A 23,752-nucleotide genomic window follows, 5' to 3' on the forward strand; every position below is an offset into this window, starting at 1 on the left:
GCTCTGTATCCACCTAGTGGGGTAGGATAGGGAGGGAGATGGGAGGGAGGTTCACAAGGAAGGAGATACATGTATACCTGTGGCTGATTTATGCTGATGTTTGACAGAAAATAACAAAATTCTGTAAAGCAATTATCCTTTGATTAAAAAATAAACAAATTAAAAACAATAACAACTAAAACAAAAGATGTCTACTAACACTAAATGCTGCACAGCATGTGGAAAAAAGGGAATCCTCTTACACTGTTGGTGGGAATGCAAATTGATACAGCCACTATGGATAACAATATGGAGATTCCTTTAAAAGTTGGGAATAGAACTATTCTATGACCAAGCAATCCCACTGCTGGTCATGTACCCTGAGCAAATCAGAATTGAAAGAGGCACATATACCCCAATGTTCATTGCAGCACTATTTACAATAGCCAGGACATGGAAGCAACCTAGACATCCATCAGTAGATGAATGGATAAGGAAGCTGTGGTACATACACATGATGGATTATGACTCAGCTATGAAAAGGAAAGCATTTGAGTCTGTTCTAATGAGGTAGATAAAACTGAAGCCAATTATACAGAGTGAAATAAGTCAGAAAGAGAAAGACAAATAATGTATATTAACACATATATATAGAATTTAGAAAGATGGTACTGACAATCCTACATGCAGAGCAGCAAAAGACACAGACATAAAGAAAAGACTTTTGGACTCAGTGGGAGAAGGCAAGGATAGGATGATTTGAGAGAACAGAACTGAAACATATACACTACCATATGTAAAACAGATGACCAGTGTGAGTTTGATGCATGAAGCAAGGCATCCAAAGCCTGTGCTCTGGGACAACCTAGAGGGATAGTGTGGAGAGGGGTGGGGGTGGGGTTTGGGTTGGGGGGGGAACACATGTATACCTATGGCTGATTCATGTTGCTGTATGGCAGAAATCATCACAGTATTGTAAAGTAATTATCCTCCAGTTAAAATAAATTAATTTAAAAACAGAAAATAAATTCAATAGGAAATCTTAAAATCAAAACATATCTTGGTGTTTAAATTTTACTTAAGCATAGGCATGCTAAATTACTACCTATAGATATGATGTTTCTTTCTATAAGTCCCTCTTAACCTTCAATGTTGATTTTCTATTAAAGTTAGTTCCAATTTGTAGATCTATCAAAAAAAAAGAGTGGAGCAACTCAGAAAAATGAATATTGTATATTAACACATATATATGGAATATAGAAAAATGGCATAGATTATCTTATTTGCAAAGCAGAAATAGAGACACAGGTGTACAGGTAGAGAACAAGTGTTTGGATACAAGGGGGTGGGAAGAATTGGGAGATTAAGACTGACATATATATACTATTGATACCATGCACAAAATAAACAAACAATGAGAACCAACTGTATAGGACAGGGAACTCTGATCAATTCTCTGTGGTGACCCAAATGGGAAGGAAATCCAAAAAAAGAGGGGCTATATATAAACACACAGCTGATTCACTTTGCAACTATACTCCAAAGAAAATTAATAGGCAAACAAGGAAACAGTAATTCAAGAAGAAAATCATATAGTCCTGAAAATACAACAGGGGTGGTAGGAATTTTGTTAAGGGAGATTGTGTGCCTCACCCACTGGGAGAAGTGAGAATTCAGCTCTACCCAATCATTTTCAAATGCAAACAACAAGCTAGATATTTAGGGTGTAAAGATGTTTAGATTTTCATATAAAATTTCTCAATTGTTCAATGTTGATGGAAATAAAATTTAACCCTGTCCATGTTTAATGATCTGCACTCTAGGTTAGATTTACAAAAAATTATTTTACCTCTTTGGAGTAATTACCCAAAGTCAAATTACAGTTGGTCTTAATCTTTCATACTTAGCCCTAAAATTTTATTTTTCTATCAATCTAATTCTATTCTCAGTCACTAACACTGGTAACAAGAAATCAAAAAAAGAAAATATAATCATTAGGCAGTTACAATTAGTGATGTGATTACATTATCTCTTTAGCAAGGAGGTATTGCAAAGCTCATAATTTACACATGGCCTTTTATATTACAAAGCTCTTCAACTCTTAGTAGTGAACAATAGATTTAATGATGAAAATCGAGATGCACAATGATGTAAATCATATGAGTAAAGGCAGATTAGAAATCATATTTGGAAACTAAGTAAACTCAATTATCTACATTGAAGCTTTCATCTTGTTATCAAGGTCATTTATTGTACTTCAGTATTCACAAATAAAGTTGCCATCTTATAGAGCTGATAGAAAAATGAAAGTAAAAGTTGCTCAGCTGTGTCTGACTCTTTGCAACCCCATGGACTATACAGACCCTGGGATTCACCAGGTCAGCATACCGGAGAGGATAGCTTTTCCCTTCTCAAGAGGATCTTCCCAACCCAGGGATTGAACCCAGGTCTCTTGCACTGCAGGCGGATTCTTTACCAACTGAGCTATCAGGGAAGCCCAAAGTGAAAATCACTCAGTTATGTCCAACTCTTTGTGACCCCATTGACTGTAGCCTGCCAGGCTCCTCTGTCCATGAAATTCTCCAGGCCAGCATATTGGAGTGAGTAGCCATTCCCTTCTCCAGGGAATCTTCCCAACCCAGGCAATCAAACCCAGGTCTCCTGCATTGCAGGCGGATTCTTTACCATCTGAGCCACCAGGGAAGCATGTTTATGGGACAAGAACTAGAGAAAATGCTATGTTTTATTGTTTTCTTTTATCTCCCTAAGAGATGTTGTATAACAAGGAGTAATTTGGGAATGGATCAATTTAAACTTTTATTATGTGGTTTATATGTTAAATTTGAAATGTTGTCAGTTTTTGAATAGCAGAGACACCATACATAAAAGTAAACAAAAAATAATATACTGAGCCATGTTTAATATATGGGTCAATTCTCTAGTCCTTGGGCTTTTCTGATCTCTTTCTGCTGCTCTGAAATGGATTAATAAAACCAGCTGTCCTTGATTTTCCGAAAGAGATAGATTACAGAAACGGCAAGTGAGAACAGTAAACAAATTCTGGTCAGCCCCAACTTGTAAACCCCCAAAATTCTTTTCGGGGTTATTATGTACTGTAACGTTCTGTGACCTTCAAAATGACCTCCTTTTGAAGAAAAGAAAGTTAAATATAAAAAGAAAAAACATTATTTTCCTCCTTGCTATTTGACGCACTTTCCATTCTGTGACATGCCTAGATTTGCATGTGTGCAATTCTGGGCAGCATTATTTTCTGAAAATGCAAAAATGAGATGAAGGAAATATGTGACTGCATCAAACACAGTGAAAGGAACCTTCAGTGATGTCTGTAGTCAGTCTCCCTGATTCACATCTTGATATCTTTTAAAATTATTTCATCTTTTACATTTACATGAGGACAGCAACTTAACAGGAGGGTTCCATTAGTTAGACCACTCACATTGATGAAAGTATCTTTTAAACATAGCAAAAGAAGAATTTCAATTGAATTAGGAAATGCCATATCTTGGACAAAAATTAATGCTTTCTTGACCTGACTGGTTTTGACAGACAGTCAGAATAAGATATCAGTCCTCAAAATTACTGTAAATAGTAGTCATGCAGTCCTTCTATTATGCTTCTTTCTGATGATATTTTTCTGCAAGTAATACATTTACACAAATACGCTGGATCCAATAGTTTCTTAGTTAAGGCCAGATTTGCATGGTGACCCATAGGTTCATTCAGCAAGTGAATAATATAAGCAATAAATGTGTTTCTGAAAAAGGAAAATATATTGTCACTAAATTGTTTCTCACTTGAGGTTTTTGCTCTATGTAAATATAATTGCTATTCCTATAAGTTAAAACATTTTATTAATAGTGATATCAATACATGTACATAGTTATCATATTATGTGTACTACTTTATTGCATTGTCTTGGTAAAATTAGCTGTTATCAAGCTGAGGAATAATTTTTATCTTATTAATTCACCTCTTTATCTCTTGTGCTTGTAAGAGGCAGTGTGGTAAAAGTTTGGGATCTGGGTAAATAACTCTTATTGAATAGTCCTGAACAAATTACTTAGCCCTTCTAGATTTAAGGTGCTCCATCTGTCAACTGAGAAAAATATTACCTCTTTGAGAAGCTTGTTGTGAGGAAAACAATGATATCATGTATGTCGCACAGATGCTAGAAAGTTGTAAAACCTACTGTCCCTTCCTAGCACACAACTGAGTTGACACTTCACAGCCAATCTGATCTCCACAGTAACACACAGCTGGTTCTTGTCAATGGAATATAAGAAGAAATGAAGTGTGTCACCCTGGAACCAAACAATTTTTCTTAGATTTTCTTCAATTTCCTATGACTTCTCTATGCAGCCCCTCTCCACCTCTAAAATGCTATATCTTCACTAGGTACTGTCAGAGAAACCTTAGAATTTAAAATTCAAATGTGGGATTTGTTTTAATAGTTAAATCATTTTTAAATTGAAGTAGGGGCTTCCCAGGTGGCACTAGAGGTAAAGAACCCACCTGCTAATGCAGGTTAGACTTCGAAGATGCAGGTTTGATCCCTGGGTTGGAAAGATCAGCTGGAGGAGGACACGGCAACCCACTCCACTATTCCTGCCTGGAGAATCCCATGGACAGAGGAGCCTGGCAAGCTGCAGTCCATAGGGTCTCACAGAGTTGGACACAACCGAAGTGACTTAGCATGCATGTGTAGTTGATTTACAATATTATGCTAGTTTCTCCTGTACAGTGATTTTGTTATATATATACATACATGCTGCTGCCGCTAAGTCACTTCAGGCGTGTCCAACTCTGTGCGACCCCATAGACAGCAGCCCACCAGGCTCCTCCCTCCCTGGGATTCTCCAGGCAAGAATACTGGAGTGGGTTGCCATTTCCTTCTCGATATATATACATATATTAATATTAATATATCACAATATATATTAATATAGATTCTTTTCCATATTCTTTCCCCTTATAGATTATTACATGACATTGAATATAGTTCCCTATGCTATACGGTAGGACCTTGTTGTTTATCTGTTTTATATGTAGTAGTTTGTATCTGCTAATCTGAAACTACTAATTAATCCCTCCACATTTAACCTTTGACAGCTAGAAGTTTGTTTTCCATGTCTGTGAATGTTTCTGTTTTGTAAATAAGTTCATTTTTATCATGTTTTAGGTTCCTCATGTAAGTGATATCATGTGGTATTGTCTTTCTGTTTTAACTTATCTTAGCATGATCATCAGATCCATCCATGTTGCTGCGAAATGCATTATTTCATCCTATTTTATGGCTGAGTAACATCGTATTGTATATATGTACCTCATCTTTTTTCCCTTCATCTATTGATGGACATTCAGGTTGCTTCCATGTTTTGGCTATCATAAACAGTGCTGCAGTGAACACTGGGGTGCAGGTAGATTTTCAAATTAGAGTTTTCTCCAGATATACCCAAAAGTGGGACTGCTGGATCATATGCTAGATCATAAGAAACTCTAATTTTCATTTCTTAAGGAACCTTCATACTGTTAAGAACCTTCATAATGTTTTCCATGATAATCATACCAACTTGCATTCTAAAGTGGGATTTTTAAATGTAGTATATTAATTAGTTCAGTTCAGTTGCTCAGTTGTGTTCAACTTTTCAACCCCATGGACTGCAGCATACCAGGCTTCACTGTCTATCATCAGCTCCTGGAGCTTGCTCAAACTCATGTCCATCGGGTCGGTGATGCCATCCAACCATCTCATCCTCTGTTGTCCCCTTCTCCTCCTGTCTTCAGCCTTTCCCAGCATCAGGGCCTGGTCTCTTCCAATGAGTCAGTTCTTCACATTGGGTGGCCAAAGTATTGGCGTTTCAGCTTCAGTATATTAATATTCAGTATAAATACAATGTCATATCACTAATAACAGGTCTTTAAATGAAGTAGGAATGTCATCTTTTTTAAGTTAAAAGTCTAAAGGAGTATATTTTTGCATTTGACTCAGTTTGAAAATGTTGAAAACTTGATGAAGCGAAACATTCTAGGAAAACATCAACTATAAAGAAAGTTGCTCCTACATTGAGACATCTATAGTGTAACCTTGGTTATATCAAAGAGTATAAATTAGTCTAAGGACTTTAAAGAAGCATCTAGTCAAATACATTATCTTTATAAATAAGGAATTTTCATCCCAGAAAGGACAAATGACTTCTCCTTGGCCACTCCTGGCCCAGCACTCTTTTCATAATGCATTCATTTTCCTCTACTGAAACCAAAACTAATTTTCTAAATTGAAGGCTAAAAATAAAAATCTTTTACTTTGCAGTCTTTCATACTGATTTAATTTAATAAATTAGGTTGCTTCAAGTAGTTTGAAAAGCTTATTATTGACTAAAATGGGCTCACAACTTACTGTGACTCAAAAACTGAAGACTGTAGGACTGGTGCTGAAGTTGTTTATTTCTCTTCTATCATTTAGATTTAATTATTTTGTTCATTCCAAACATTCTTAATGAAAAAATTACCATTAATTTTTTTATGTTTTGATTTCCCTTTTTATTTCTCCCAAAATAGTTTACTTCAGTGATGTAAAGTTTACATGTGTCTCCTTGGTTTGCCAAAGACATATAAATTAAAATACAGCCTAGAAAGTGGGAGCTATTTTTCTCTTTTTCTATTTGGAGAATTATCTGGCCAGTAGGTATACACTAATATTAGCAGAGAAGTTTAAATTTGAGCTTAGTATGAAGAAAAAATAGAGCATTGAGATGTGAAGTAGGTATAGCCCATCCAAAAAACCTCAGGACAGTCAAGGGCATGGTGGGAGAATAACGGACACGGTTTGAAGGTATAGGGTAGATTACATACACTTTAGAAACCAAGCAACTAACATGAACTTCATCCTCAAAGCTGGCTTTCTAAAAATTGTGGTCTGCATACCACTCTTGAAAAGTAAGATGAATTTAGCAGTTCACAGTTGTTGTTGTTTTTTTAACTTTAGCATGTATGCATTTCTTCTAATAGAAATCAAGAAAACATAACTTGCACATGAAATCAAAGCCAGGAAAGGTGGATTAAAGACAAAAAAGAGGCAAGTAATATTTAATGTAATGGGAATACCAAAAAATTATGAAGCATTTGTAACATTATGTAGACATAATGTTATGAAACATTTGTAAACATTATGTAAACAATTATGTTTACATTTCTAAATATGATACGGAAGATTTAGTGGTTTTCGAGACTTAACATGGTGATCATTTTGAAATGTGTAGAAATATAAAATCACTGTATTGTGTACAAGGAACTAACATAGTGTTATAGGGCAATTATACTTTAAAAACAAACAAGCTCATAGAAAAAGAGATATTTGTGGTTACTAGAAGTGGGAGGAGGAAGAATTGGACGAATGTAGCCAAAAGGTACAAACTTTCAGTTATAAGATAAATAAATACTAAACATGTAATGTACAATATGACATATAATTAACACTGCTATATGTTAATTATAGCACACAAAAACATGTTATATTTACAAGAGAGTAAATCCTATGAGTTCTCATCACAAGAAAAAAATTTGCTTTCTGTTTCTTTAATTTATTATATGAAATGATTGATGTTCCCTAAAGTCATTAGGATAATCATTTCATTTCATGATCTATTTATAGCAAATCACTGTGCTGTATACCTTAACCTCATACAGTGTGCGCTCAGGTGCTCAGTCATACCCGACTCTGCAACTCCATGGACTGTAGCTCCCCAGGCTTCCCTATCTATGGAATTTTCCAGGCAAGAATACTGGGGTGGGTTGCCATTTCCCTCTCCAGGGGATGTTCCCAACCCAGCGGTCGAACCTGTGCCTCTTGTGTCTCCTGCATTGAATGGCAGTTTCTTTACCATTGGGCCACCTGGGAAGCCCTAAACTTATACAGTTCTGTATGTCAATTTTATCTAAGTAAAACTAGAAGAAAGAAGATCCAACATTTTTCTAATGTAGTAACAACATGATACATTTCTTTTTGATTCATAATAATGGCAATGGGATCCCAAGAATGTAGGCTCCCCTAAGAAACTCATTTGCCTATTTTTCTAGCCCACATTTCAAAACACTAACATTAGGAATAAAGCCCTGCTTGATACCATATTGATATCACATAGATAATTTGGTGAACTGGCCATGGCAATATGACTAGAAATAACCAGATCTCCAACTTCAAAGCAAACAATGAGTAATGGAAAAAATCAATAAGAGAGTTCTGCATTGCTTATTTAATTGGGAGAAATTTTATGGCTTTGTCAATATAATTGTCACAAGCAATCCATTTTATAATTACCTACAAATCAACAACTCTAAGCAAACCACCAGACTAGTAGAATCATGGATACAAAGACAATTATAAGAAGGCGTCCACTGGGAAGACTAATTGGAGTGAGAGGGCAGAAAAGAGGGAACAACTGTCCAAAAAATACAAGGCAGAAATTATGTTTTTATAAGATGGGTAAAAATGCTCTGAGTTTGATAATGATGATGGTGCCCTCTATTTAATGAGTCCTTTCTATGTGTTAGGCACAGTTTTAAGTATTTGTAATGGATTATTTTACTTATTCCTGAGAGTAACCCTGTAACCTTGATGGTATTAAATGCAGGTGTGTTCAATAATGTATACAAATCAATGTTGAAACCTGAGTTGCCAGCTCTAAAAGTGCACATTCTTAAAAACTGTTTGGGGTTGTTTAGGCATTACCATCTGTAAAGGCCTTATCGAAGAGAAATCATTTATTTATGTTTTAAATTCATAAAGAAAGTAGGGATGAGCTGACAAGCCATTCAAAAGAGAAAAGATTGAAATTCAACATGTATATAGGATTGGCTATTTATATTCAGGAAAACATAGAGTAGTTCTGTTAGCAGCTGAGAAATTATCGAAAACCAAGCTGGGAAGTTCCCAAGATCTCAGGGGCTTATATATTAGGAACAAAATTTATTGTTGTTTTCATTTAGTCACTAAGTCACGTCTGACTCTTCTGCCATCCATGGACTGTAGCCTGCCAGGCTTGTCTGTCCATGGCCTTTTCCCAGCAAGAATACTAATGTGGGTTGCCATTTCTTTCTCCAAGGGATCTTCCCAACCCAGTGACTGAACCTGTGTCTCCTGCCTTGGCAGGAGGGTATTTTTTTTACTGCTGAGCCATCAGGGAAGCCCATGATAGCTTGTGCTTAATTGAATCTCCCGAATTCTTGGGATATGAGGAAAGTTGTGGTTCAGGAAGACTCACTGGGCCACAGTGCAAATAAAAATAGTGCAGTGACTAAGAGCGTGAGTCTGAAAGCAAACCACCTGAATTCATGTCCCAGCTGCCGTATCTGATCCCTGTAATAAACGAACCCCTAGAATTCCATTTCCTTATCCACAGTGGTACCCTCAGTGTTAATGACACTAAGAATGACTGTAGTTATAAGAATTAAAGTAGGTCATTTATATAAAGTGTTTGCTATGGTACATGTAGTTAGTGCTCAGTAAGTGCTAGCTTTTATGATTAATGTATAAAGGATAGGCTGGAGGAAAGAGACTGACAGCAGGAACGTGGTTTAATAGGCTCCCAACACAGTCCAGATGAGAAAAGACAAAATCGTGAACTAGGACAGTGGCAGTGGCAATGGAAAAGAGGACAGTTACACAAGATATTTCAGAGGGCTGAGTGCCTTCGTGATTCATTAGATGTGGGAGGCAGGCATGTGACTCTGAGTGTTCACGCCTGGCTCACTGGAACAATGATGGTGCTGTTACCAGATATAGAACAATCAGGAAGAGATGGTTTGCAGAGAAATCATGGATCCAGAATCTATTTTGATGTATTGATCATGGAGTCTAGGTATTCGTCAAGCCTTATCAATCCACCACCAAGGCAATATTTTTCTCAAGAGTGATGCAGATAAGTGATAAAGATGATTCAGGTGGTGTATATAGAATTATCACACAGCATTGAATTATATGTAAGAGAATTCCTTCCTGCTTCTTCTATCCTCCAGTTTAAATCAAAGAAGTGTTTTACTTTGATGCTAGTTATCTTTTCCCTTTTCTCTTTCTTCTCTAACATATTCAGAGTCTGGGAAACACAAATATGTGCACTTAAAATTTAAGAGCATTTCTTTATTTTTCATTATATTGATCAATTTCTATTTATGTCAAATGCTTCTGGTTTTCCAATTATGGTCCTAATATGAACTTCCTTTTAAAAAATTCATTTTATTAATAACAAGGAATCAATTTAAAGAAAAAAATACTAAGGAACCCACAGAATAATCATTACTTAGATATAACAAAATCATGAAAGGTGAACTTGAATGAGAGAAGGTTAGAAATCCATACAGTAAACTAGGTCAAATTTCAGGTAATATTCTTGCCTAGTTTTGCCAGTTTTCTCAAAAGAAGACACACTCGCTGTAAATCTAAGAGAAAACCACATTGTTGTAATGACCAGGATTCAAAAATCTATAATTGTGATCTTCTGATAACTTCCCAAGAAAGTTGTTAATGTAACTTCCTTGTAGGTATTAACTAGTTATGGAGCTATGCGCTGAAGATAAGAATGGCATCAGAAATAAAACAAAGGAACACACAGAAACTTTGGATCATTACACAATCAACTGTTACAAGAATCAGGATGCTCCTCAGCATTGGTGTTAAGTTTCAATTCAGTCCGTTTCCTTCACAGAGGCAACTGAAACGGTACCACACACAAAAACAAGCCAGCAAGAGCTGGGAGTGGACAAAAAGACCAAGATGGAGGCTAACTTCCATATTAAATTTCATAAGGAATTGATGCAATCAATAAATGATGCTATTCAAAATCAACTCTGATATCAATACAGGTTTGCTTTGATTTCTCTAGGAAGAAAAATAGCCTAGTGATACCTTGATAAATTTTCTTGCCATGCTTTAAGTAAACAGATTATTTTCTTTTGGAAGTATCTCTTATTAGACAGTAAATACTCCTCATTCTCAGTATGAGACTTTGGGGAGGGGATACTATTAAACCCTATGATGTCAAATCAACACTTCCCTTACTATTAGCTGGTTTTAAGGCCATTCTGGGCTCAAATGACTAAATAAAATATCTGCTAGTCATAAGTTTGTGGGTTCTGTTTTAGGGTGCTATAATAACTATAGAGATATGAATACACAGCAGAATTTAACACCCTTTTTCTTGTTCTGGAAGCATGCAGACTTAGAGAATATTTTTACATATGTTCTTTCACAGATGGAAGACCTGTTCTAAGACAATCCTGAATCTGTTAATAGGGACCAAAATAAGGACTGTTCTAGTACTTGATGGTCAGGATTTCCAGTGAATAAGAGAACATAAGGCCACGTTTTTAAAAATAGACTAGAGCAGTTCTTTGATTTTCTTTCAGATTCTATTTGCTACTTAAGAGTGTTTTGTTGTTGTTGTTGTTTTTTTAAAGAAATCTGAAAATGCCAAAAACAGTATTAGGGCCAGATAGCTTTGATTTAAAGGATGGTATTTATGAAGGTAGAATCTTAAATTTCCATTTTTGTCTAGGTTTTTGTTTCTTTCTGTACAGTAGACCAAAGCCTTTTAGTCAACACAAAAATATGTCCTATGAATTTCAGGGGAAGAAAAATTAGTATGTGTAAATAAATAATCAGGAAGCGACTTAACTCAAGGAAACAAATACAAAAAGATACATCTTAATAGATGGTAAGTTGTGAACACGATGTTTATATTTGAAATTAGGAAACATTTAAATTCACATAGCTTTCAAAAGCAGTAGCTGTAGTAATTTTTATGGAGTTTGTACTCAGCATTGCAAAGGGTTTGTATGAACCTATACCCACCCATGAGATAGATATGGTCTAGAAATATGTCTGATTTGTCCCATGTGTTTTTAATACTGTTAAAATTATGACAGTTGATATAAGATTATAGATTTTTAGTTTTTCTTGAAAAAACTGAAGCCCTGACCACATTAGGCCCCAGATCTACTTGATAATTATAATCAATATTATTAGGCACTACTACTTATTGAATATTCAGGTTTTATTCTAAGCATTTTGTCTGTTTTTTTTCATACATGCAATATGCCTATGAGGCAGATCTTTTTGTGCACACTGTTTCTCTGAGAAATTCAGTAATTTCTTAAAATTTATAGCTGGTAACTGATGGAGTTGAGACTTGAACCCAGGCCTGCCTGACACCAAAACCCAGTCCCTTATTCACAATGAGTCAGTTTAAAACATTTCATTACTGAATAGGGAATTAGTCCATATCTACTATGGCCACTTTTCTGCATTTTTGAAAAGTTAATCTTCCCCATGTGATACTTTAAATGCAGCTATTTCAATATATTATGAAACATATTTCTTAAAAGAAACATTATATCTATGCCTAAGAAATATTTTCTTCTTTTTAAATAATAGACATTGATTTTTCTAAAGAAAATTAAGCAAATGATTTACTTATCCAATTTGAATCTAACTTGCTTTAAATTGATAAAATCCATTTATGTTTATGTATCATGCTAGAATACCAATTATAGTTGTCTCTAGTAAATTAAGACATTTAATTGGCTGAATATCATTTCTAGACGAATACTGAAAGCTTCTAAATTATTTACACCAGAATTTAAACTCTGGAACGGTCATTCAGAATTATTTTCAAGTGCATCTTACCAGAGGTTGTCTTCACTACTTCAGTGGTATTTCTCAGTCCAACAAATGAAAATTGATAAAGTCTCCAAGACCTTGTGTCACCCACTTCAACAGAACTACGCTTCCACTGATAGACAATTTCTTCACGTGGATAGCCATCTGCCATGAGATAGGAAAACACATTTAAAATTATTAAAAATGAATATACGTAGCAACCACTTTCTATGAACTGAGGGAGATAACCAAAGAAATAGTTGTGACTTGGATGATGACCCTGTATTAAAGAGCATTACAGTAGAGAAAATAAATACAATAACATATCCTAACAGGGAAATCAGATTTTAAAATCATGAGGTCAAAACTACCTGTGAAAAAGCATGTAAACTGAGTATATGGTATACTACACAGTGTTTCTATATACTGTATGAATACTTCACATTGTCTGGGGTAAGATATAAATAGCATATAGTAAATACTATATACTATATCATATAGTAAATACTACATATGCAGGATATTGTTTATGGTGAAAGGGAGTCAAAAGGGTGAGATTTTGAGTCATGTAGAAACAGAAAATAATGGAAGAAGTATCTAAGACGTCCCTAATGGCTCAGCGGTAAAGAATCTGCCTGCTATGCATGAGATGTGGCAGGAGCCACAGGTTCAGTCCATGGGTGGAAGGAAAGCAGATTCAAATCCCTCTCCAGGGCATGTCCTTGGAGTAGAAGGTGGCTGGAAAAAATTACCTCAACTATTCATATTATTCTCACTCTCAATTTGTTGAGGCTTCTTTTTAATACATAACTACAATTAAAAGTAGTAAGTAGAAATGCCAAGGGGAAGATCCCTATGAGAACTATGTCGATTCTTTAAGGTTCAGTCATGTTCAGTCAAACCAACAGAAAGCATTCGTGAAACAAATGTTACATGGATAATGTAGTGATTATTGTTTGGTACCTTTTCCTTGCCATAATACCCTAGACAAGTTTCTCAATTTTTCTTCCAAATTATTTGTTTAACTATGGCTGTACTTACATGGGGGTGACTGTACTTATTTTGTGGAATTGCTGGTCAATATGTATTTGTTGAATGGATAAACATTACTATTAAGTAAAGTGTAGAGTAAACTCAAGTAAAATAGATAGACCACAAAACTAGAAATCTTCTCCACTGTATGTCTTCTAATAATTCTGTGGAAAGGTAAGTTTTGATTATGGAGGCTGACTGACTCCTTGGAATAAAATCCCTTGTCTCTTTTATCCTTTGGTTTTGGTCCAACTTTTTGTCCACTATATTTATTAATTTAAAAGAAAGAAAGCAGGATCCCCAGGTTGCTATTGAGAGGGTGGTGGCAGGGTGGTAGGGCAGGATGTGATGGAAACTGAGAACTTAAGAATGATATTAAGGAACTTCCTATGGAGAATATGTTGGTGATTGAATTGTTGTGATAGCAATAAGTAATACTAAGTTGATTTTGGGTTCAGAAGAGAATTGTCAATCAGCAACCTGATGGCATAGAAATCACTGTTTCTTAAGTTTTAGCTAACTCAGGAAAGGAGTAGCCTCAGTTGGAAAATTAAAAGAAAATAAATCCCATATCCTAAACCTTAGGGGAATTTTCACTTAAAAATGTTCTATCCTTGGACAAAGGAAAACATATGGAATAAGAATTATAATGAGAACTTTTTTCAATATGTATAATACACAATGAATTTTTCCTTTGGCGCCCTCTGTTTTACTTTTCTGTTTTTTTTGTTTCCCTCTGGAAATGTTTATCAAAACAGGTGATTGCTTTTCTTATCTTTTTTTGAAAGTATTGTTATTATGATTCAGTTTCTTTTTAGGCATCTCCATTACTCCTGGCTGATAAATTATACATATATTAAATTTTTAAAATTCATAGTTTTTCATTCTACCCAATATGTACAATTGAGAGTTCAGAAATAAGGAGGAGGTACACAATCTAACATGAATACAGAAGAGTGAGGCAAATGTGGGGGAAAATGAAGCTTGTTTTTGATTTAGGCAGGAAATACCTATGAAGGTTACTAAAGCTTAATTCCTATTAGAATCATCAAGGATCTTCTTGCTATAGGCTATTATCTCATGATAACAGTAATAATCAATAAAATAATACAGCTTTTGATTGAATCTTATTATGTGGGAGGTGGCATAGGCAGACATTTTACATATATGAACAAAATAATATTGAGGTGAGACAGCTCTTATAATCTCTATGGGCACCTGTGTTGTGGACTCATTGAGAGAGTCAATAATTTGTTCAAGTCTGTAGTGATGGGATTGGGATTTTAACTGGACCCAATAGGGCTTCCCTGATAGCTCAGTTGGTAAAAAAAAAAAAATCTGCCTGCAATGCAGGAGACCCTGGTTTGTTTCCTGGGTCAGGAAGATCCCCTGGAGAAGGCTACCCACTCCAGTGTTCTTGGGTTTCCCTTGTGGCTCAACTGGTAAAGAATCTGCCTGCAATGCAGGAGACCTGAGTTCAATCCCTGGGTTGGGAAGATCCCCTGGAGAAGGGAAAGGCTACCCACTCCAGTGTCCTGGCCTGGAGAATTCCATGGACAGTCCATGGGGCCACAAATAGTTGGACACGACTGAGCTACTTTCACTTTCACATGACCCCCAAATCAATCTTTTGCTCACTGGCAGATAACTAGTTTTAGACATTACTAGAACTCCAGACGGAGGAGGTAATTTTTGATTTTATTTTGCTGTGTTTGTTCATTTGCTCAGTCATGTTCCACTCTTTGCAACTCCATGGTCTGTAGTCCACTGGGTTCCTTAGTCCATGAAATTCTATAGGCAAGAATACTGGGTTGGGTAGCCATTCCTGTCTCCAGAGGATCTTCCCAACCCAGGGATCAAATCCGAAGTCTCCTGCACTGCAAGCAGATTATTTACCATCTGGGCCACCAGGGAAGCCCACATAGGGAGAAAACAACTAACAAATGTACTGTTAATCTTTTCTGGGCCCATGAAAGAAGTGATATATAATCCACTATTACCTCTTTCTATTGAGACAAGGCCAGGCTTTACAATCCTTCCCAACATAGGCATTCAGGAACTCACTGCCAATTTATTCCAAATTTATGCCCCAGTGAAGTCTGTTTGTAATTTCTGATAAAATAGATCCTATTCTTAATGATGAAAGGGATTATCAGAATCTTCAAAGTCAACAACACTGCATAATGCAATTTTGCATTCTAAGTTTCCCAATTAACTGATATTGCAATCAGAAAGACTACTGGTGAGCAGGGATACAGAATACAAAATGAGTAATTACTTACAACTGGAGAATTCCAGGGGGCAGGAATGTTCATCCATTGGAAAATTGTGCAACTGTAACTGGCACTCAGCATCAATTGTCAGTCTAAGTAGAAAGATATGATGCAAAGGTTTTAGACAGTTTAAAAATTTTTAAATATGTATTAGTACACTTTCAAATGACCATTCATTTTTATTCCTGGACAGTATCTCACCCATTCTTCTTGATAACACAAGGTGATCCTCACTGAAGAAATTCACCAAGTCCAGGATAAAATTGTGTAAGACTTAATGTCAACTTATTTTCCCAGACTAAACAATAAATTCTCACTGACCTCAGCTTCACTTATTCAATACTTATTATCCCATATTTTTTTTTTTTTTGGCAAATTAACTGCACACATGGGATTGCTCAGTGAATTCACTTAACTTACTTAATAGAACAAACTCTTTTAAGAACTTAAGCTCATTTACTGTTTGCATGTAAATGAATGCAGATAATTCTCAGAACTTATCTGCTAATTACAGCAGAATCTTCTACGTTGTAAGTACTTGTTAGCTGTTAGCTTTAAATTACTGTATGTTAGTTTAAAAATACCTGTGTTTCACAACAGAGTATTAAGCGTTCTTACAAAGGAATACTATAAAGCCATTATATAGGATGTTAAAGAGTAGAAGAATATCTAGTAGGAATCAGATGTTAAATACGTATGCACAGATGTATCAGAAAATGTCTGTCATGGAGTCCCTGAGGTGCTTATTAAACATACAGATTTTCTTTCCCAACTGAGGCTAGAACTCTAGGAAGGATAAAATTTAAAGGAGTCCTAGATGTTTTGGCCACATTTGGGGAAGTATGACTATAATGTTAAATTGTGATGGTGACAGGTTAATGATATTTAAAATTCTGTATTTGTTAGCTATATTTCTTATAATTACAAATATCAATCTTAACGTAAAAAATTTTATTTTATAAACATTTTATATTAAAAGTTCAGCATAAATTTAATTTTTCTATGGTATAATAGAGCAATTACTGGTCCTAAGATATAACTAATCATAATTGAGCCCTTAATTGTTGGCATGGCACTAGGTAAGGTGAATTTTTCTCTCATTTAGTAAGTGTAATTATGGCTTTATTATACTTGGACTTGTCCGAAGTGACAAAGCTAGCATCATGGTTGAGATGTGAGCCCAAAACTGTGTCTCCAAAGCTGGAAGTTTTTATCACTGTCACTCAGTAATTACATGCTCTTCCAAAGAAAAGATAAGCTTTATTCATAAGTGAAATTATAATTAAATTTGATATTTTATTAGTATTATTTCTCCAATTTAAATTGGAATTGTTAAAATTGAAGATAATGCAGATTGCAGATAGTTACACAGATATATATCTATGCACATATATACACATTTGTAACTCATTATAGACAAGCAACAAGAATAAAATCATCTCTTTACATAGATTAGCAAACTCATTCAAATCTTGAATGAATCTCATGAGTGACAATTTTGAGGTGGTTTCCATAATTAAATATTGTATAGTGATTCTCCAAGTTAATAGAAGTGAAAAAATAACTATAATATTATGGGAATGATAAAGGGACTTCAGATAGCATAACTTTACTTAATACTTCAGAAGCTAGACTGAGCTCTTATTTAGCATGCAAAATTTGATTTCCACTAGATTCTAATTCCAATCATTACCTCACATATAATTTAATAAAACCCATTATGAAATCAAAACATATGCAATGAGTTTCTTTTGCAATTGTGGCTATTTTTCCTACTAACTGATGTAACTCTGATGACAAGGGCTATGGATCCAGTTTAAAGTATTGAATTTTATATCTTGAATATTACATATGGCATAAAATATACATCAGAAGGGCATTTAACATGAAATATTTTGAAACTATAAGATCCTGGATACTAAGATCTAGAAGAATCACATTATTCATATTTATTACTGAAAATATATACAAATAATTTAAATGTCTGCTTGTGCTTACATTTTTATTAGGTTCTATGTTAAACACTTTGCATATCACCCCATTTAGTCCTTACTACCACTCTAAGGTAAAAATCATTAACTCTATTTTATAGAAATTTAAAATAAATGAAAGGTGCTCAATTGTAGTACTGGGGTAGGGGCATATGTCATGGCGGTAGAGGTGCCTTCTTTGCCACTAATCCCCATCAATTCTCACCTCATTCCTCTAAATAAAAATGTAACTAAGTAAAAACATCAAACTTACCATACAAATAAAACTTTGAGATACGTCTAGCAGCTAGACCCCTGCTACGAGATAGCTGCCTCTAGTTCTGTACATATTCTGAAGCCTTGCCACTCCTGTAGAAATCCTGGAGAATTGCCCTAATACCTACAAATAATACGATTCAGGAGCTTCCCAGGTGGCCTTATTGGTAACAAACCCGCCTTTCAGTGCAGGAGATGCAGAAGACGTGGCTTTGATCCCTGGTTCAGGAAGATCCCCTGGAGGAAGGCATGGCAACCCACTCCAGTAGTCTTGCCTGGAGAATCCCACGGACAAAGATACCTGGCAGGCTACAGTTTGTAGGGTTGCACAGAGTCAGACACAACTGAAGCAAGTGAACACAGCACAATGTGATACAGAGCTAATCATCAAAGCCAGATTTGTCTGGTTCTTAAGTCTGTGTACTTAGCTATTATGTTGACTTCATACCAGACTCTCACCTATGAGAAACTTCAACATAAAAAAATTAACTATGCAATTATGAAGTGCTAAGATGATGGCGTTAATTTAAGATAAAAACCTGTCAAATGTTGGCTTAATATTTAAGTTCAGAAAGTAAATGATACTTCCTTTTAAAGTTTTCCCCAAGAATATCTATTCCAAAAATAGCACACACACACACAAAAAAAGAAGTCAAACAGCCTATCAATGTAGTGGGGGGTGGATGTTGGGAGATGGAATTCATTCTACTTACACCATTGTGCAGCTAAAAAGAAAAGGATGTACAGATTCCCACATAAAAAAATTCTCCTTTAGTAATGGTTTCCTTGGAAACAGAAACATTTCCAAGCATATCAACTCCTAAGGATTACTATTTTTTAGCGTGCATATTTTAAAGTAGCAGGACATACACATAAAAGCCAAGACTGGTGTAAAGGTCAGAAGATCTCACAAAGGCAAGGGAAATTTCATATCCCTGTGAGAAAAGAGTTCCTATGTCAGTCACAGAAAATGTTTTACCTATATCCTTAGAAAAAGTTCATTGATAAGAGAAAAAAGAAAAAAACAACCTAATTTTGTAGCATCACACACTATTTTGCTCAAGCACACCAATCCTGATTTAGGTTTGACATCTTAGCTCTTTTTGTTCTAAGAGAACATAATTGACCTTTGTTTTATTCCCAAAAATTACTCATTTCCTTTTCCAAAAGAATACCTTAAAGTGTAGAGCACTCGACCATCATTCCAAATTCTCAGCATCCTATTAGGAGTGGTTATCCAGTGTGCATCTGCCTTTTTGGAATTTCTGAAGAAAGTGTCTGGAATCCAGATTTTCCCCACCATGTTGCTATTCAGTCGGAGGACTTTAATGGTGCTGTTAAATTTCAGACGTCTGTCATACCATGTTTGGGCAAAAAATATATCAATTGTATATTCCTGTTTTAAAGAAAAAGGTGAAATGGAACATCTTTAATATAGTAGGATTGTATTATAGACCATTTGTTTATATTTATCAATTATGACTTCACTGCCAATACAAAGCAAAGCTACTTTGGGTTTGAATGATCCAAAAGAAAGCAAAAGCTTGGCTAAGGAGACACACCCATCTTTTGCAGACAAGTTAATACATTATGAACAAACAGACCTGTGTAAATGAATTCTGGCAAAAGATCATAGCCTTGGTACAGTTGTTTGCATTTGGTATTTATGGAGAAGAGCTTCTCATGTTATTTTTGGCCAGCTAAAATTGTTGTGGGGGCAATTTTGTGTATTTTAGGGTGTTTACTAGCATTCTTAGCTTCTACCCAGTAAGTTCCAGAAGCACCAACAAAAAAATCCCGCCCCCAAGCGGTGACAACCAGAAGTGTCTGCAGACGTCGCCAACTGTCCTCTGAGGAAATCAGTCAGGTTCAAAACACCACTGCCTCAGAGTAAAACAGAGTCCGGAACACGCAAAAACGGGTCTAACCTGGAGCTCTGCAGTTTAGGTTGCCTCACAATAAATTGAGGACACCAGAAGATCTAAGCAGCTTGAAGATAGAAAATAGGAATACACCCTATACAAAAATCACTTTGTGCCCTGTCTGGCAGATGGCAAAGACTCAGTGCATGATAACTAATTTTATTCTTTTACTAATACAAATGTCTTTTTTCTAAACAAGAAGAAATGCACCAGTTAAAATATAATCTTTATTACTGTAATAATTTGTCACAGTTTATTGTGAGCCACACAGTCAAAAAAAAAAAAAAAACTGTGACAGATTAGTAGAGTAATAAATATTATATTTTAATTGGTGCATTTCTTCTTATTTAGAAAAAAAAAAGAAAATTCTGAAAGAGATGGAAATACTAGACGACCTGACCTGCCTCTTGAGAAGCCTGTATACAGGCCAGGAAGCAACAGTTAGAACTGGACATGGACCAACAGACTGATTCCAAATAGGAAAAGGAGTACTTCAAGGCTGTATATTGTCACCCTGCTTATTCAACTTCTATGCAGAGTACATCATGAGAAACGCTGGGCTGGAGGAAGCACAAGCTGGAATCAAGATTGCCGGGAGAAATATCAATAACCTCAGATATGCAGATGACACCACGGTTATGGCAGAAAGTGAAGAAGAACTAAAGAGCCTCTTGATGAAAGTGAAAGAGGAGAGTGAAAAAGTTGGCTTAAAGCTCAACATTCAGAAAACTAAGATCATGGCATCTGGTCCCATCACTTCATGGCAAATAGATGGGGAAACAGTAGGAACAGTGGCTGACTTTATTTTTCTGGGCTGCAAAATCACTGCGGATGGTGATTGCAGCCATGAAATTAAAAGTCAGTTACTCCTTGGAAGAAAAGTTATGACCAACCTAGATAGCATATTAAAAAGCAGAGACATTACTTTGCCAACAAAGTCCGTCTCATCAAGGCTATGGTTTTTCCAGTGGTCATGTATGGATGTGAGAGTTGGACTATAAAGAAAGCTGAGTGCAAAAGAATTGGTGCTTTTGAACAGTGGTATTGGAGAAGACCCTTGAGAGTCCCTTGGACTGCAAGGAGATCCAACCAGTCCATCCTAAAGGAAATCAGTCCTGGGTGTTTATTGGAGGGACTGATGCGGAAGCTGAAACCCCAATACGTTGGCCACCTGATGCGGAGAGCTGACTCATTAGAAAAGACCCTGATGCTGGGAAAGATTGAGGGCAGGAGGAGAAGGGGACGACAGAGGATGAGGTGGTTGGATGGCATCACTGACACAATGGACGTGGGTTTGGGTGGACCCCGGAAGTTGGTGATGGACAGGGAGGCCTGGCGTGCTGCGGTTCATGGGGTCGCAAAGAGTCGGACACGACTGAGCAACTGAACTGAACTGAATCTGTCACAAAACATACTCAAAAAGTGCTATGATGACAAATGACTCTAACGATTACTCTCATGTACATGATTGACTTTAATCAAAGAAAAGAAAGTTTGATGTGATTTAGACCTGGAGCCATAACACCCAAGATCTATTTGGCTGTCATATTTAGATTTTATTTAGTATTATTTTACAGCTTGATTTTAATCTGTATACACATGAGAAAATTAATGGGAAAAAACCCTTAGTGTTCTTAGAGCATGACCCTAGTGTTCTTAGAATATGAGAGCTGAAGAATGGAAACTATCCATATTTCCTAATCTAATCCCCTTAACCCATCACCATTTATAATGAAGGATACACACCAAAAAAGAAAAGAAAAGAAAAAAGAAAAGACAAAACACCACCACCAGGAACCACAAGGAGATTATTTGTTTGCCTAAGAAACACAGCTTCTCAGGATCAGACTAGAATCTTCTTCCTTTGCCTGATTTCTGTTGTTCTGGATTGTATCCTTGCACCCCTGCCCTGTACCTCACTGGAATTGGCTGCATTTCCACTGGGTTAAGTCACACCACTTTGTTTACAATTTAATTCTATATTTGTAGTCCACAAGTAATGAAAGGAGAACCTGTTGTGCTAGTAGATAGAGTAACTCAGTAATTTCTGACCTACATTTTGGCTAACACAAACACGTTTTAAAAGTCTTTAAACCATCATTTCATAAACTATGATCCTGGAACAGTAGTTCTGGGTACCAGTATTCCTGAAATTACAAGTTTTGTGTTAAAATAAACTACATGTATAACTGATTCTTCTTAGATATTCACAATCTTCATCATAATTCTAAACAGTCTGAGAAACATGTTGCCATTTGTTTCATGGTTAAACAAGCAAACCTGTTTGCATGGAGGGTGCAGGTGGTGGTACAGTTTTTTTAATCAACCTCATTGAGAGCAATAAATGGTTTTCATATCTGACTTAGCAGAGTGTCCTTATTGCTTATTTGGTAAATGGCCTTTTAAAGTTACACTATCACTAATGTTATGTTACATTGTTTTACTCTATTCTACTCTACCCTCTTCTGCTCCAAGCTAATTTGTTATTTCAGATTTGGATAGAAAGCTTTATAAAAAATAAAGTTACATTTGTTGTTAAATCTAATGCACTATTTCTCCTCTGAGAAACAATTCTGATTTGAAGTAAAGTGTGACCTCTCCACACCATGCATATTCTAAAACATAGTAAAGCACTATATTTTATTTTATAGTAAGCAATACCTACCAAATAAGCAATGAGTGTTGAATTTTAAGATTATGGCATTTTACACAAGTTAATTTTATACACATGATCACATTTCATTTTTAATACAAATCATTAAAAATAATTATATTACAAGAGGGAAGAAATATATGAAAGGTTCTCTCTCTTCCAAATTTTTTGTAAGGATAGTCCTTGTTATTTCCATGGTAACACACTACCTCTCTAGTTTGTTAATGAAATAAACAATTAGAAACTTACCATATTGATAGCGTTCACTGGACCAATGCTATTCACATACATGTCTGTGTGAATTAATGTTGGTTTCACTGTAAAGAGAACCATTGAAATATATGCATATGAAGAGGCATAATGTTTTAATGCTTTAGTCCTTGTTATTCTAGAAATATTTATTTTGCTACATTAGAAGTGATTTATTCACAGCTAATGTGGAGTTAGTGACTAATTCACTACATTTAGCTATTTGCTTTCAAAGAAATGTTTCCTTTTAAACACATTAAGGCATTAACTAAGCATAGCACAGTTTTGAAACTGATTTTCTTTTTAAGACTATATAAAAATGAATAAGTAACACATATATATGGAATTTAGAAAGGTGATAACGATAACCCTATATGCAAAACAGAAAAAGAGACACAGAAATACAGAACAGACTTTTGAACTTTGTGGGAGAATGTGAGGGTGGGATATTTCAAAAGAACAGCATGTATACTATCTATGGTGAAACAGATCACCAGCCCCAGGTGGGATGCATGAGACAAGTGCTCCGGCCTGGTGCACTGGGAAGACCCCAGAGGAATCGGGTGGAGAGGGAGGTGGGAGGGGGGATCGGGATTGGGAATACATGTAAATCCATGGCTGATTCATATCAATGTATGACAAAACCCACTGGAAAAAAAAAATAATAAAAAAAAAAAAAAAGAAAATACTGCACAGATATTCCTCTTCTTCAGATATCATGACTT

General features: G+C 35.6%; 1 protein-coding gene across 2 annotated transcripts in view; it reads right to left on the bottom strand.

Annotated features, from left to right (window-relative positions):
* GABRG2 (gamma-aminobutyric acid type A receptor subunit gamma2) overlaps positions 1-23,752 on the bottom strand; it is a 119,169-nt gene that overhangs the window by 65,293 nt on the left and 30,124 nt on the right. For both annotated transcript variants that reach the window (XM_043464779.1, XM_043464780.1), the window contains exons 3-6: positions 23,028-23,095; positions 19,379-19,599; positions 15,967-16,049; positions 12,680-12,817 (exon numbers count right to left, since the gene is read on the bottom strand). In XM_043464779.1, the coding sequence (XP_043320714.1) occupies positions 12,680-12,817; positions 15,967-16,049; positions 19,379-19,599; positions 23,028-23,095 (510 nt within the window). The remainder of the gene's footprint in view (positions 1-12,679; positions 12,818-15,966; positions 16,050-19,378; positions 19,600-23,027; positions 23,096-23,752) is intronic.

Source organism: Cervus canadensis, chromosome 4 (genome assembly GCF_019320065.1).
Source record: "Cervus canadensis isolate Bull #8, Minnesota chromosome 4, ASM1932006v1, whole genome shotgun sequence".
Lineage (NCBI taxonomy): Eukaryota > Metazoa > Chordata > Mammalia > Artiodactyla > Cervidae > Cervus > Cervus canadensis.